At 37.9% G+C, this 16,676-nt stretch overlaps 1 protein-coding gene across 1 annotated transcript in view; it reads right to left on the bottom strand.

Moving 5' to 3' along the window:
* Window positions 1–446: 446 nt before the first annotated feature.
* Window positions 447–16,676, bottom strand: part of Rragd (Ras related GTP binding D) — a 42,713-nt gene continuing 26,483 nt past the window's right edge. Inside the window, exons 3-7 of the mRNA XM_046431488.2 lie at window positions 15,678–15,877; window positions 14,544–14,658; window positions 13,278–13,420; window positions 8,698–8,846; window positions 447–3,271 (exon numbers count right to left, since the gene is read on the bottom strand). Of these exons, the coding sequence (XP_046287444.1) occupies window positions 3,120–3,271; window positions 8,698–8,846; window positions 13,278–13,420; window positions 14,544–14,658; window positions 15,678–15,877 (759 nt within the window). The 3' untranslated portion in view covers window positions 447–3,119. The remainder of the gene's footprint in view (window positions 3,272–8,697; window positions 8,847–13,277; window positions 13,421–14,543; window positions 14,659–15,677; window positions 15,878–16,676) is intronic.

The following is a 16,676-nucleotide window of genomic DNA, read 5'->3' as shown; positions in this document are numbered from 1 at the left end:
ATTCCTTCAATGACACTCCATACTAGTCATTCACATTAATCTACATCACTGAAAATAACCAAAGATGATAATTCACAGTCTAATTCACCTCTATGTAGAGGTTTTAAATGACTCAAAATGATAAAGGACTACCTCGCTCTAGAAACCTGCAATCAAGTTTGCAAGCTTCAGAGTCAAACAAAAATGTTTCAGTACAGTCACTACTATAGCCACGTTTGGCCTTTCTGTTTTGGGGGCTGTTAATTCATGATGCAAACACAGGCTGTTGCACGTGGCAGGCAGGTCTACATCCCGAGCTGTGGACTTTTGTTTATAACCATGTTTGAGTACAAAATGTGGTGAGACACACTGCAGTAAGCAAACTCCCATATCTAAATAAAATGCAAAAGGATTTGAAAAGGTGTTGCAATTCCAGTTGAACAAACTTGAAAAACTGAACACTTAGACACAATTCCTACATCTTTTTTTAATTAAGAGATCATTGTCACACACGGTTTGAGGCAGTCATCTATATTAACATGTCATCTATATTAGCATGTGATTAACCAAAGAGTGCACTTACTACCATGAATTTGGGTCCTGTGTCACAGATTATTTTTGCCTTTCCCCCAAAGAATCATTTACTCTTGAAGTAATAGGCTTTTAAGGCACATTTTAATAAAACCCATCATATACCTAGCTTAAAAATGAAAGTTCCACCTGGTTCTTAAATATATATACATTGATATATTTAACATGTGAATTACCATATAGACAAGTGTCTCTATCTTGACAATAAAGTAATGTTAGAAATTTGACTCTGTATTTGCTTATTCAAAGAGAAACATCCTGTAAAAAATCCTAGAGAATTAGATTTGTAAGAATAACCCACATGTTTCAGACCCGTTGGCAAAAGTCCAATAGGAGATAGCTCCAGAAATCAGGAAAACTTCCCTGGAACCCTGACTCCTGCTCAGCCAGGTTTGTGAGCAGAAGTCATGAGGAAAGGGAGTTAGGGTGCCTTAGTGATTTTTAGACTCTTGGGAGGCTCAAACCTTAAAGCCCAATCTGCTACCAACTTTAATTCCAGCTACCATCTTTGAAGGAATAGGACTTTAGGGAGAGGAAAGAGAAGTTGGAAAAAAGCCATTGAGAGAAGTGGGAGAGTTCAAGGACAAGGTGCTTTAGGGACTTTATATATTTTGCTAGGACCAGCTTTGATAACCCTAGGAGGCTCTGTTTTAAACAAATTATTTTTTTAATGCCCCACAAGCATGCTATAGAGTGCTAACCTTTGTATAGAAAGAATTATTTGTTTGGAAACCGGATGCAGTGGTGCACACCTGTAATCCTAGTGATTTGGGAGGCAGAGGCAGAAGGATCTTGAGTTCAAAGCCAGCCTCAGCAACTTAGCGAGGCCCTAAACAACTTAGTGAGATCCTGCCTCAAAATACAAAATAAAGGGCTAGGGATGTCTCTGTGGTTAAGGTCCCCTGGGTTCAATCCCCAGTATGAAAAAAAAAAAAAGAAAGAAAGAAAGAATTATCATGGAATGGTTTGGCACAGGGCTCAGGAGTAAAATGTCCCTAGGTTTCAATTCCCAGTATCCACTTCCAAAAAAGATTCAAGATTCTTGATTTCCTACTAATCTAAGTTAAACACAAGTGAATGAACTTCACAGAAAAAAATTGCACAGCAGACTTTATCTTCTTCTGGCCATCCTTTTCCAACTGATTGTCTGGGAGTTTCAAGATGGCTCTTCAACTTTGCAGAACATACTGGTTATTAATTGACTTTAGTCACAAGGTGGGAACAGGCAGAGGACATCAGGCACATTATACAGACAAAAAGGTGACTCAAGTTGACAAATGGAACCAACAGGGTTAAGCTCTATGGTGGAGATGGGAGATTTGCTCCATTCACTGTGGTCATGGAGCAATAAAAAACTAATTCCAAATAAAGATTTTAAATGTAGCACAATAGGCCATTGAACAGGAACTAAACATAAATCGTATATGTATTTTTTTTAGTCTTCAGCTCTCGATTGCCTACATTTTGGGAAACTTTTTGGCCTCTGATGTTATGTTAATCCCACCTGACAAGGACAGAAGAGCCTCCAGAAACCCTGCCTTAGTGAATGTTATTTTTCTCCATGATCTGCACCATTTTGGAAATCTGGTCCCCAAAGTTCTAAAACAGTAATGCAGCAAAACAAGAAAAAAACCTACCTGTGTAAAGTGACTACAGAGGTGTATGCTGAGGTAAAGAGCTGTGGGGAGCCGGGTGCAGTGATGCATGCTTGTAATCCCAGCAGCATGTGAGGCTGAGGCAGGAGGATTGTGTGTTCAAAACCAGCCTCAGCAACTTAGTGAGGTCCTTAGCAACTCAGTGAGACCCTGTCTCTAAATAAAAGGGCTGGGGATGTGGCTCAGTGGTTGAGTGTCCCTGGATTCAATCCCTGGTACAAAAGCAACAACAACAACAAAAACTGTTGGGTAGGGAAGCCCAGCCATGGTGATATAAATTTTTATATAAGTTTGGTGATAATATTATTCTACAAAAATCTTGCTTATATCTGTATTAGGGAATAGTTCTTATTGCTCCTGGAACTTACAGCCCCAATCTATTCCAGCTCCATTAAAAAATTACTTCCCTCAATAATTAGTAGTAAAGACCCCAAATATTACAAAAAGTCATTACCAAGCTAACATTTTGGATTAATTTCTGCTATATGGATATGGACTTCAGTAGGCATGTTCTTGATACCATGTACAGAAAAGATCTTAGAAAAGTCAAAGTTCAGTTCAATAAGGAAAAAAAAAAGTGAAAAAGTGCAACATATGTACAGTTCCTGGCAGTTCTCACATGGGATTTTTCTGACTATCGACCATAAAAGTTTACATTTGTGTAATGAAAGTACAGGGGATTTCACTTCATGGTTAATATACAAGTTTTTGCTTCAAAGTGCTTACTTTATTTTTAAAAAAGAGAAAATCAAGAGGGTTGCAGGAACTTTCTTTTTTTTTTTTACAATGAATCCGTGTCATGTGTACCAATCTTCTTCCTCTTTCTTTAGTACAACATGGTGCAGCAGCCTCATCAAAAAGGTCTGATTTCAAAAGATGTTCCTGAAACTTCACCTACAGCAGCACTCTAGGGGTCCCATTAGGGGTGGCTCCTTTTTTCTTCTGAAGTCGATTTTGAACCTTTCGAGATTTTACTACTTTCATTCTCACCTCAAAAACTTCATGTATGGCTTTCCGGAAGCAATGAAAATTATAGTCAATAAGCCCTGGAGAAGAGAACAAAAATATTTATAAATGCCATGCAGAAATAATCTCATGTCAGCCATGACCAGGACAAGCCAGTAGAGGGTGATAGAGGAGCAGCTATAACCTCACAGCCAGATTTCCCCAAGAGGTCTGCTGCTGGGCTGTGGGAATTGCAGGCAGTATTGTGAAGGTAAATGTTTTCCTGAGGAAAGGTTCCAATGTATATTGTATATACCACATTTTCAAAGGCATCTATGACCCAAAAGTATTTTGAATTTCTTTTCTTTATTTATTTTCTTTTTTCTTTTTTTTGGTACTGGGGATTGAACCCAAGGGCTCTTAAACACTGAGCCACATCCCTAGCTCTTTTGTTTTTTGAGATAGTGTCTCACAAAGTTACTGAGACTGTCTTTGAACTTACAATCCTACTGTTTCAGCTTCCCACGTCACTGGGATAACAGGTGTGTGCCAGCCCAAAAGATTTTAAGAACCATCTAACTGCACACTTTTTTTTTTAACCTTTCAGAATTAAAGTTTAATACAACTAAGAAATAATAATACCAAAAGGCATTAGTAAATTGACTCTGAATGGAGGCAGACCCTGATTTGAAGTGCAGCTGAGATATCGAAGTCACAGTATCTATCAATCTTTTTTTTGGAGCTTGGGATTGAACCCATAACCTTCCACATGCAAGGCAAGCACTCTACCAATTGAGCTATATCCCCAGCCCTAATCAATCAATCTTTACTGAATATCTATTATATTTAAACCATTCTCATAAACCCTAGGGAAAGCAAAGTGCCTGATTCTGGAAACGGTATTAGTCACCTCATGCCTGCTCCAAACTCAGGAACTCAATAACCAATGACACAAAAGTTCAGCTTTTCAATAATAAGTAAATTTTAAATGGAGAAATAGCAAAAGAGAATCTTGTTTATGATTTTATAAATAAGTCAGCAGTGTGAAAATGTAGCAGAATAAAAGATAATCCAAAATCTGAAGCATTTTTCATTCTCAAAAGTAAAAGTGTTGAAAGCAACATTATATTTATACCAAAGATAAAGTGGTTGGTTCTATTTGCCATCTTTAAATTTACTGGCCCAACAATTATTTCCATCTATCATGTGATGCTTCCAGAACCCCATCAAAGAAAGAAATGGAATTCCAGTCAAGGATGAAATTCTTCAACTCTGTATTACAACTAACTGCAAGTGCACGGGCAAGGGGGACAACCATCTCAGCTTCTAGAGGGAAAGTCTAGGTAGTGGTCCCTGCTGCTGCTGCTGCTGCAGAAACAATGACCCACAAATGCAGTATGACCCATTCACAGCAGATTTCCTCAAGAAAAGACCTGTGAGACAATCAGGGGGAAAGTAATAAAAAATAAACAAGGAGCAAAGAAATTCTCTTTTTTAGTGTAAATCTAACTAGGAAATATGAGAACAATCTCAACATTATCTGCTGACATGTAAAATAAACTTTTACAGAAAGAAAGCTCAGCTCAAGGAATCTGGCTCAAGCAAAGGGTACAATTAAATGATCAACTTGAGGAGATTTTAGAGACATCCTATAGGTAGATCTTGAGAAATCTTAACTCACTCATCTTCACACATTTCAAAATGAGAGTAATCTTGCCGTGTTAGTTTTAAAAGGTTCACAAGTGAGGTTTTTTAAATGAAATAAGCATTCATAAAAAGTGTTTGCTAGATCTGCCCTATCAGGAAAGGCAGTTGAAAATACAAGAACAGAGATGTGAACAGCATAAATACTACCATCACCTCCATCCACACTTAATACAGTCTCACCTTCTCAGATTCAGCAGTTCCCAACCTTAGCTGCACCTTAAAAACATTCAGGGAACTCGAAGAAAATAACCAAAAAAAAAAAAAAAACAACTAACAAATCCAAGTTCCTCTCCCATAAGTTCTCTTCTAACATCCTGAGGAAAGCTCAGACTTTCTTACTTTTTAACCTTTCCCAAGATGCCTACCTCTTCCACCAAAGCCATCACCAGGTCATTAATAAAAACTCAGAAGGAAACCAACATGAGAAAAAGTCAAGTGTAGATTATTGGCACCAACAGGACTCAAGAATAACAAAACCAAATATCCCATGCATTACAAGCACTAAATTCTCTTCAAAGATACTCCTGGTAGCTAGAGTGATCAACTCATTGTGTTCACCTGGGACTTTCCCAGTATCAGCACTGAAGGTTTCCTGTCCCAGGAATCCCTTTGGTCCCAAGAAGACAGATATGGACTGGCCACCCTAAAAAAGTACATATGACAAGGTCAAACATTAAATGTACCCATTTTCTTATATTCTTAGTTATTACATTAAAACTCATATTTATTTCCACTTAGCTTCATAAATTTTTACAAAATCTGCTTGTTGTCAAATGATCCCACTATCTTCAAAATTCCATGACTCTAATATATTATCTGTTTTTGCTTTCAGCAAAAGTAAAGGAAACAAAGATTAAAGGATGAACACCACTTCATTAAAAGTTTTTGGTGGGGGAAGAAACAAGGCAACTTGGTCAGTCATAGTTTAGGAATAACTTATGGAAGACCCGTGTAATAAACTCCTGCTTAAATCTAGTTCCCCAATCATAGAGGGATATTAAAGTCAGTGGGCAAAAGTTTAAGGAGAAGCCACACACCTGAAACAATAGCAACTTGGAAAGAGGAAGGAAGAACACAAGTTAAAGGCAAGCATGACCCTGTCTCAAAGTTAAAAATAAAAAGGACTGGGGATATTGCTCAGTAGTAGAGTACTCCTGCATCCAATCCTCAGTACCAAAAAAAGAAAACAGGAGAGATGCTACACTATCAAGCTCAAGGTTAGCATTCTAGTAACAAGACATAACAACAATCCAAACCACTTATAGTAGCACTCAGACATCACTTCTGTGTGGTGCTCTTGTCACAGTGCATAATCTCCACTGTGTAAAATCAGCAGATATTCTACATAATGAAAAGTCAAGGACATGAGAAACAAGAAGCTGTCACAGACTGGAAAAGATCAGAAGAAAAAAATAACTAAATCAAGTTGGGGATTCTGGGATTGAAAAGAGCATTTGTGTGAAAACTGTTGACATTTGAATAAGGTCCATAGTTGAATTAATAGTATTATATTGCCATTAATTTCCTAGTTTTGAAAATTCAGTTTTAGTATGTAAGATGTGAGGGAAGGTGGATAAGGAGTATATGAAAACTATGTACTATTTTTGCAACTTTTCTGTTAAATCTAAAATCATTTCAAAACAAACAAGAGGGCTGGGGTTGTGGCTCAGTGGTAGAGCTCTTGCCTGGCACATGTGAGGTACTGGGCTCGATTCTTAGCACTGCACACAAATAAATAAATGAATAAATAAATAAATAGTAAAGTCCATTGACAACTAAAATAAAATCTATCTGAACATTTAAAACAACAACAAAAAAAAGATCTCCAGGTAGGGACTGTAATTCTCCCTAAACTTTAGAACCTGCCATTGGCCTATGTGGTTTTGGAAGAGAAGGCATACTATTTACATTACTTCTCTTTCTCTTAGCTTTGTGAAATATCAACCACCAATAAATCTGGGAAATAACTTTAACCAACAAAACAGGCATACAGTGGTTAAAAACACATGTTCACACATAAAACTGCCTCTATAAGTCCCTGACTGCCCACTGGTTGGGGAAGCTCCAGGGAAAGTCGCTTTTATTTTCTGGGTCTGAGTAAAATCATATGTAAAATAATATATAGTCCTATCTTCAAAATTCCATGACTCTAATATATTATCTGTTCTTGCTTTCAGCAAGAATAAAGGAAACAAAAATTAAAGGATGAATACCACTTCCTTGTTTCTACCCCCATCAAGAATTTGTAATTAAGGATGAATACCACTTAATTAAAAATTCTTGGTGGGGGAAGAAACAAGGAAACTTGGTCAGTCATAGTAAACAGGAAAAATACACAGCTTCAGGAAGAAGAAAGAAAATGCAAATTTAAGAAATATACTAGTTTTCAATGGTAAACTTCTTAAAATCAGAACACAGAAAACTGAACACACTCATTATCTCTTAGCAGCATAAATCCATACAATCTTTCTGATGGACATTTTGCAAATATGCACTGTAAGCCACCATAACACCCCTACCCTTTACTACTGAGCTACATCCTTGGTCCATTTTATTTTTTTATTTTGAAGCAGGATTTTCCCTTTTTGGAATCATGATACTATCACTGTGTTTTGAAGATCTAGTATTATGAAGGTGGGGTACACTGGCACACAGCTGTAATACCAGATAATCCTAGCTACTTAGGAGGCTCAGGCAGGAGGATCCAAGTTCAAGGACAGTCTTGGCAACTTAATGAGACCCTATCTCAAAATAAAAAATAAAAGGACTTGGAAGGTAGCTCAGAGGTAGAGTACCCCTAAGTTCAATCCCCAGTACTGCAATCATTTTTTAAAGAATAAAAAATAAGCCAATCCCCCCTCCAAAATGCCCAATATTTTCTCTGATACAAGGAGTGTGACTCAAAGTAGGATAGGGAGGGAGAGAATGGGAGGAAAATTACCTCTAGATAGGGAATAGAGGTGGGAGGAAAAGGGAGGGAGAAGGGGACTAGCTAGATGGTGGAAGGAGACAGTCATCATTATACAAAATACATGTATGAAGATGTGAATTTGGTGTCATCATACTTTATATACAAACAGAGATATGATAAATGGTGGTATAAAGGTATATTAAGAATTGTATGCAAAAAAGAGAGCTTATGAATAATGGCATAATCTAGCGTGAACATATTTTATATACAGTTATGAAAAATTGTGCTGTGAATGGATAATTATGAATGCAATGCACTCCACTATTGTCATGTATGTAAGAAATAAAAAAATTAAAATTTAAAAAAAAAAAGGATTGGCATATAGCTCAGTGGTGGAGCATGCTGAGTTCAATCCCTAGAACCCACTTCCCAACATCACAAAGATTTACTTTTTTTTAGGCTAAAAAAAAGTCATACACCGTCTAGCTTTAATGCTGTATGTCTTGCTGCTCCCTCCTTTACATGAAGAGACTAAATGGTCACACCGTCACCTAGACCTTCCAGAGGGAGACTGAGGGAGAGTCTCCACCCTTAGCACAAGCTGGGGAGTCCTTTCCTGGTTCAGACACAGCCCGGGAACCATGCAACCATTCACTTTCAGAGATGCTCAGGCCCCTGGCTGAATCCTCAGGTCTACTTCACTTCATTGCAATCACAGCCACACCACTAGGGGGCAGGCAGGTTCAGTGAAACCCCACCATCTCTGAACTACCTGAGGCCTGCCTGCCAAAAGGGCCTGTGACTAAAGTCCGGAAGCTTCAAGGGCATGCTGTCATTCACTCACATTCAACAAGCAAGGAAGGCAGAATGAATTGAAGTGCTTCTTTTAAATCACATTTAAAAAATTACCTTTTCTTTCAAAGCTTTCCTCTCTGACAAAGCAAACGAGAGCCAGGAACTTTGTCACCTCTTTTAAATAAAGAACAGTTGTATTATTCAGCTTTATAATGGCTGTTGATTCCTTGTCATAGGGGGTTCCTGCTCCATCTTCTTTGAGACTAAATGGGGACAGAAATCAAAATGTATTTGATCATTAAGAAAGAATTAAAAATTGCAACCCAGTAATAGAGACCAGCTTTAACACAGAGAAAATGATGTCATTTACACTTGCAGTGCCATTCAGCAAAATATCTCAGTGAACTCTTCTCCCCTCCACAGCCAAGGGCTTCATGGTAGAATAGCCAGGCTGTCAAAAGCAGGCTGTCAAAAGCATGATCTGGTGAAAGACCAAGAAAGGCTGAAAAACAATTAGAGTCTCAAGAGACATGACAGCCAAATATTGGACTGAACCCTGAACAAGGGGAAAAACTGCTATAAAAGACAGAATTGGGACGTTTGGTAAAAACTGAATATGGGTTTATGTATTAAATAACAAGAGTAATATAGCCAGGCTAAATCTGCTCCACTTGCTACTTAAATCATGGTCCTACAGTGAATGTCCATGTTCTTAACAGATACATGTTCAAGTGGCCAAGATCAAAGAATCAAGGTCTGAAACTTACTGTCAGATGGTTCAGCAAAAACACACAAAGAGTATGTATTAGGAAAAAAGAATAAACATGGCAAATTAGTAACGACTGGTAAATCCCAACATGGATATAAGATTTCCTGTAGCTTGAAATTTTTTCAAAATAGTTAAATTAATATGTTGGTCTATTTTCTTAAGAAAAGGTGTAGTCTGCAGACAGATAAACCTGGGTTTATACCCAGCTCTTATTTATCATGTGAACTTGGACAAGTTTAGTTAACTTCTTTGAGCCACAATTTCCTCATTTATATACTGACAGCAATTACGTCAAAGTTCCCTAAGTAAATAAATATGCATATATGATTCTCAGTATAAACCTGAGAATCTATAAAATGTACAAAGAATTTTAACTGCTGTTATAATTAAGATGGTTTTGATGACAGAAACTGAACCCGCGAAAGACACTGGTATAATCAAAGAGTTGTGAATACTTCCATCATAGGCAAAGGACATGTCCCATAGCCTTCCTTTTATCTGCAGCTGTATACATTTTGATGTATATTTACTTCCCAAATCTATGAATAACTGACCAGAATTTTCACTTAACTGGAATTGTGCTAAATCTTATCAAATTCACAGTAAGAGCTAGCATTTATTAAACATTTACTATGTGACACACACCATTCTTAGTTCTGACCATGCATTATCCAATTTCTGCCAGAAAAATCCTCTAAGCTAGACACTGAAGAAACTAAGACTGGAGAAAGAAAGACAACTTGGACAAAGCTGGTGACAGAGGTGGAGCCAGGACCTCAGACCTGATCTGATTCATATCAAAAGCCAATGCTTTAATTTTGTAATATACAGGGGCTAGGATGAAAGGCTTGATTTAACGATGAGCCTGAATTATAGAGTATTTTAAAGGAAATGAAGGGGGTTTTTTGTTTGTTTGTTTTTTGTTTTGAAAGTATTTTAAACTGGTCTCTACAGGACTACTTAAAAGTAAATTTTAAGTCTAAGCTAAGCTACTTGGGAGACTGAATTTCTCTTGCTTATAAGTAATGCTCTAAGAGCAATAAACTGAAACATGTAAAATGTTTTACCCAATGAAGAAAACTGCATTTAAAATTTTCAAGTAAATATAACATTTGAATATATAGATAACAAACATTTTGTCTATTAATAAATAGCATTTAACAAAACACAGGAAAATTCTTAGGTAATAATGTTAAATAAAAAAAAACAGGTTATAAAATTATATATACAAAGTGATCTCATTATACTTAAAACTACACAGAGAAGTAATAATAAAATATATAAAAAATGTAAATAGGGCTGGGGATGTGGCTCAAGCGGTAGCTCGCTGCCTGGCATGCGTGGGGCGCTGGGTTTGATCCTCAGCACCACATACAAATAAAGATGTTGTGTCCACCGAAAACTAAAAAATAAATATTAAAAAAAAATGTAAATAGTGACTGTCTCTAGGTGGTAAGATTATGGGCTATTTTAATTTTATTCTTTATGCTTTCATAAAAGTATACATACTATAATATATATTAATTTCACAATGAAAAAAAGGAAGAAAACAACAAACTAATTAGGGGGAAAAAAAAGCCAGGCATGGTGACTCACACTGTAATCCCAGCAACTCAGGAGGCTGAGGCAAGAGGATTGCAAGTTCAAGGCCAGCCTCAGCAACTTAATGAGACCCTGTCTCAAAATAAAAAAAATTAAAAGTGCTGGGAATATAACTCAGTGGCAGAGCACCCCTGAATTCAACCCAGTACCACAAAACAAACAAACACAACCAAAAAATATCCATAAAATTACAAGTAGAAATTGGTGAAGTTTTGCAACTACAACTAAGTTCTACAAGTTTTCATCTACAAGCAATGAATATACATAACAAATGGAACTTATTTTAAAGAGAGAGAGAGAGAGAGAGAGAAAGAGTGTGTGTGTGTGTGTGTGTGTGTGTGTGTAGAGCTCTGAGCAGAACCTGAGCTGAGATTCCTGAGGCACCACCTTCAACACCGGTCCTTTGCACTGGGCAGCTGGGAAAGAGGATCAAGTCCTCCAGTTACAGGGCCACTTCCTTCCTAGACTATCTAAGGGGGCAGGGCACTGTCTCCACAAACATCCCCACCCGGCCCCTTGCTGGTTAACTGGGCAGGCTCACTGCTCCAGCAAAGAAACCCCAGTGCCCGCAAATCATTTGTGACCCAGACTGGTTCTTCCTGAATCCTGTGGTTCTCGGGAACATTGCACTCCACCACAGAAAAAAATCTGATGGTAAAGCCCAGCTTCCTCCTGCTAGCCTCCCTCCCTCACCCTGTTTGTTTTAGCTGGGTAAAAGTAACTCTGATTAACAGCATTTACACAAACAACTTACCACTTTCGTCTAATTACCATATGGCACAATAATGATCATGCATGTCATTAAATATGTGCCAGATTAATTGTGTTGTTCATTGTACTTGATTACTACAGCAATCTAGACCATAATCAGGGTTCATTCAGCTCCACGGCTCTTTCAAGGTCATCCACTTATGGCTTAAAAATAATAGGATACTTCAAGCTAGTAATTTTGGGAAATAGGGTCTATTTTTAAAGCATTTAATAATAACAGCAGTAATAAATTATGGCAGCTACAGTTTATCCAGGAACTACCACCAGGTCAAGGCACATTGTGAGCCTAATGGTTCCACCTTCACCACAATCTTACGAGGTATGGCTTACCCCATCCATCAGGAAGGGACTGTGTTGTGTGTTTGTGTGTGCAGGAGTTGGGGGTGACAGTCAAGGGAATCTGAACTGAGTGAGCAGAGGAGTTTTAGGCAGTGGAAGACAGAAACAGATTGACACTCTCACAGAAGTTGACAGAGGAGGCAGAGTACCAAGAGAGGCAGGTCACAGGCAATGAGTGCAGAGGAAGATGGACCAGAGGTTCAGCTTGTCCACGACAGGACGACAACCTAAGGTCCAGTATCCACAGCAACATCCTAATATCCTAAGAAACAGCTAGTTCACACTCAATCTATACAAGACTTGTTTGGCAAATGTATAATTAATTCAGAACTGTTTCTATCTCTGATAATACAATAAATCTTCCCCACTCTTTTTCTATTTATTTAATTATTGGGCACTGGGGAATGAACCCTGGGATACTTTACCACGGAGCCACATCCCCAGTCCTTTTTTTAAATTTTTATTTTGAGGCTGGGTCTCACTAAATTGCTTAGGGCCTTGCTGAAGTTGCTGAAGCTCGCCTTGAACTTGGTATTCTCCTGCCTCAGCCTCCCGAGACACTAGAATTATAGGAACGCACCACTGCACCTGGCTCACTGTTTATTTGATATTATTTTAAGTGTATAAAACATCTCTAAGAACACAAGACCATACAACTACTATTAATAAGCAGATAATGTCGTTTGCTTAGTTTTATAATTCTTTGCTGGCCACAGAAAATCAAAAGTGTATTTAAAAAAAACTCAGCAGTTATTTTCTGTAACCAAGAGGATTAATAGAAATGTTAATGACAGAGTTTAAGGATTAACTTATATCCACAGATGTTGACAGATTTTTCAGCAGAGGATCAGGAATCATTTAGACTTGAGTTCAAATTCTATTTCTGTTCCTTATTGACAATGGGAGCATCAATTAGAAACTTAACCACTGTAAACTTTAGTTTCCTCATCTGTAAAATGGGTATAGTAAGTAATTCCTGTCTCATGGAATAGTTGAGAATTAAACTATATGATGCATGCAATAAAGTTATTAGCATAATGCCAGGCATTTGCTCAATAGTTGTTTGTTATTATCATTGCATGCTAAGTGGTCTATTTACAGACCTTGGTCATTTAAAACAAAAGTATTAAAGTCAAATAGATAAATGCAAAGTGTCTAAGAAGTTATGAAAGGGAAAGATGGCTTAATTGCCATTTATGAATGTTTTACTTACCCATAAATACAAGAGATGTCAATAACCACATCTATCATATCACAGCAGAGCTCATAGGTTTGCATATCCACTGGAGTACTATCAGTTGCAATGTAAATTTTACTGACCACATCAAATAGAAATGCCTTTTCAATTCCAGAATTCTGAAACAAAAAAGATGCTGCCTTAAAGTGATAGCTGACTTCAAACTGTGTACAGATTACATAAAATTATAGGCCAGACCCAATATAAAATATAAATGAGCAAAAATTAAGCTACAAATAATTTAAGTTGCACCACTGCATTACAACTTAAACTTATTATTTTAAGCTTTATAATGGACTTACAGAAGAGATGAAAAGGAGGGTTACTGCAAATTATTTATTGTAGCTAAACAAATTGGGCACTATTTCCTAACTCTTAGGACTCTTTTGGCACATAATTCATACAGTGTTAAACAAATAAAAAGTTATTCAAGAAGCAGTCACCACCAAAAGCAAGTGTAATGGTTAATTTGAATTGTCAACTTGATTGACAATTCAATGAAATGCCAAGGATCAAGAGGATTATGGTGTATCAATGAGGGTGTATCTAGGAATGACTGGCATGTGGGAAAGCCAACTAAAATGGAGACCCTCCCTAAGCATGGGCAGCACCAACCAATAGGACAACTTGGATGAAATAAAAAATTGAAAGAACAAAGAAGCAGATGGCATATGCAAGCTGGATTCCTCTTGTAAGGGTTCTTGATTGCTGCTGCAATCGTCTTGAGGATTAAACTCTCACTTCTTCACTATTCCAAAGCAAATTCTCCAGAAGCCGTTGATCCCTCTTGTTCTGGGGTTCCAGCCTCTTGGACTGTGCAGCTACTGGTTCTTCCAGCTCTCTAGCTCGCAGCCGGCCATTGTGGACTATCCAGCTTCTGATCCCACTAGTCAACCTAATAAGTCCCACTTTTATAATTATACTTCCTGTTGACTCTGTTTTTCTAGAGAAACCTGACTAATGCAGCAAGCCTTATGCTCTCTATCTCTGGTAGGGTTCTATTAACGATGATGAATGCCCTCAACTTGAATAAACACTCTACTTAATGCCAGTGAAGTAACACATTTTCGTTTTGGGAGTTAAACTCCAAAACTGAACAATATCAAGGAGTAATCTTCAAAAATCATAATTAAATGATCTTGAAATTATGTAAGAGCAAACAGAAGTAAGACCCTTTTCACTTTTGCAATGTTCCTCTCAAATTCCTCAAATGACTATAACAGGAGTAAATTATTTACTTACTGAGATAAAGATGTTTAGCAAATTCTCCAGAGTTGGGAGCTGTGGAATCAGTTTCTGAACCACTTTGCTAAAAGCTTCAAATATTGAATGATCATATATGCTGGTCAGATAAAAGCTGAAAGAGAAAACAATATTTCATCCATACTTCTCTTTGAAGGATAGTTTGCTTAAGCTATGGTATAACACCAATAGTCTCCCTTCTGTATCTACAATCCTAACACACAGAACTACTCCCTTCAGAATTCACAGTAACCTTGGTAAAAAACGAGCATGTCTTAATAAGCCATTCCACATCACCTTCCCAAGTGCCAGAACTGTACCTGTTCTATTCTGCTGACTGGCAAGCTTAAAAATGCATCCTTATTTGCCTTTGCCAGGTTCCATGCATTCTGCAAGAGAATCTGCACCTGATAGTCTTTATGCAAGCCTCTCAATGTCTAGCTTAGTAACTTAAATTATTAACAATGAATCATATAACTTTTTTTATTCTCCAATTTGCAAAATGAATTGTGTACTACACCACCAAAGAATGAAGAAGTTGTTTTCCTCTAGGTATTTCTAGATAAACTATTTTTAGACTACTCCTTTATTTATGTTTATAGATACTATCATATTTATCAAGAACTGTAAAATTTAGCATCAATTAACTTCCTGAATTAGATTCGCAGGTTTTGTTATATGTTCTTTCACCTGAGGGAAGAAGCTTAGCTTTGACCATGTGTTAAAACAAAACACTACTTTCCCTAAGGATTAGAATTAGCATGTGCAAGACGGGCACGCCTATAGTTCCAGTAACTTGGGAGGCTGAGGCTGGAGAACCACAAGTTCAGAGCCAGCTTCAGCAATTTAGTGAGACCCTATCTCAAAATAAAAAATAAACAAAGGGCTGGGATGTGGCTCAGTGATTAAGCACCCCTGAGTTCAATCTCCGGTAATGGGGTAAAAAAAATAATAATAATAATAATTAGCATGTACAAAACTTGTCTTTCCTAAATCCTATTTCAGTGTCTATAGCACAAAACAGGTAAAGAAGGTAAATTTACAGCCTGTTCCAAGCCAATCATGGTGAATGTGGAGCCCAAACCTGCTTTTTCCCATCCTTGACTAGGACCCCTGAGGGATTTCTGTTCTCACCTGAGGTGGATTTTTTCTAATCCAGCATCTGCAAGGTCATCGTTTGCCCTCTGGTGAATATCTCTTTGAGTTTCAATTTTGTGGTCATCTGACAGACCATCCACTTTATGAATAAACACCTCGAAGTTGATGTCGGTGTTCACCTTGTAGGCCCTGGTCACCGTGAGGTGGAGCCTGGCCAGGGCTTCCATGTAGTCATCCTGGGAACAAAGGCAATGCCTGTGAGAGGAGGCTGCTCCACCCTCCCGAGCCTACCACGTGGCTACTGTCCTTCAGAATGTCTTGCAAAGACTCCCCTTAAAACCTGGTCTCGTGGAATCTAAGCTTGAAAACCTAAGTTGTGTTAACAAACAGAAGAGAAGGCTAACAAAATGCAGCTGATTTAGGCAGCTGTAACCTAGGCTGATGATCACAAAATATCCGAGTTGTAGTTTCAGAAAGAGAAATGACCTCACACCACCTCAGTCCTTCCCTGCAATACTGTCCTCCCCACCTTCCAAGTCTCTTGGTGAACCATGAGGAACCATTAGAGATGGAGACACAACAGGGATCACTAGGAGAATGGGGAATGGGCTCAGAGAACAATTTTAGAAACACTGGATGAGAGAAGTCAGCATACCCTGGGCCATAGGCCCCACCTTGTCCTCAGGGTCCCACCTGGTTTTTATAAGGAACTTACATTGGAACAGCCATCTAATTTGTCTGCATGCAGTCTGAGGTTGCTTTCATGACACTAGGCAGAGTTGAGTCGCTTTCCTCTGTGGAAGCTCCTCAGAGACAGTACAGTATGCAAAGCCTCGGCTATATTACCATCTGGCCCCTTACAGAAAGCTTTCGGACCCCCAATGTGGAGTAATTGCTCCAAACAGCGCGATCTATTTTTTTCTCTATTATGACAATGTAATAAATACCTGTGTATCAATCACTATTTAAAAAACAAAGCATTAACACCAAAACCCTGTGTATTTCTCCCCATTCTCCCAACATAGCTCACTACCC

This window comes from Marmota monax, unplaced genomic scaffold (genome assembly GCF_021218885.2).
Source record: "Marmota monax isolate L192 unplaced genomic scaffold, Marmota_monax_Labrador192_F-V1.1 WCK01_AAM20220418_F8-fsc00013, whole genome shotgun sequence".
Lineage (NCBI taxonomy): Eukaryota > Metazoa > Chordata > Mammalia > Rodentia > Sciuridae > Marmota > Marmota monax.
Note: the sequence above shows the minus strand (reverse complement) of the source record. Positions and strands in the feature narration are given on the sequence as shown.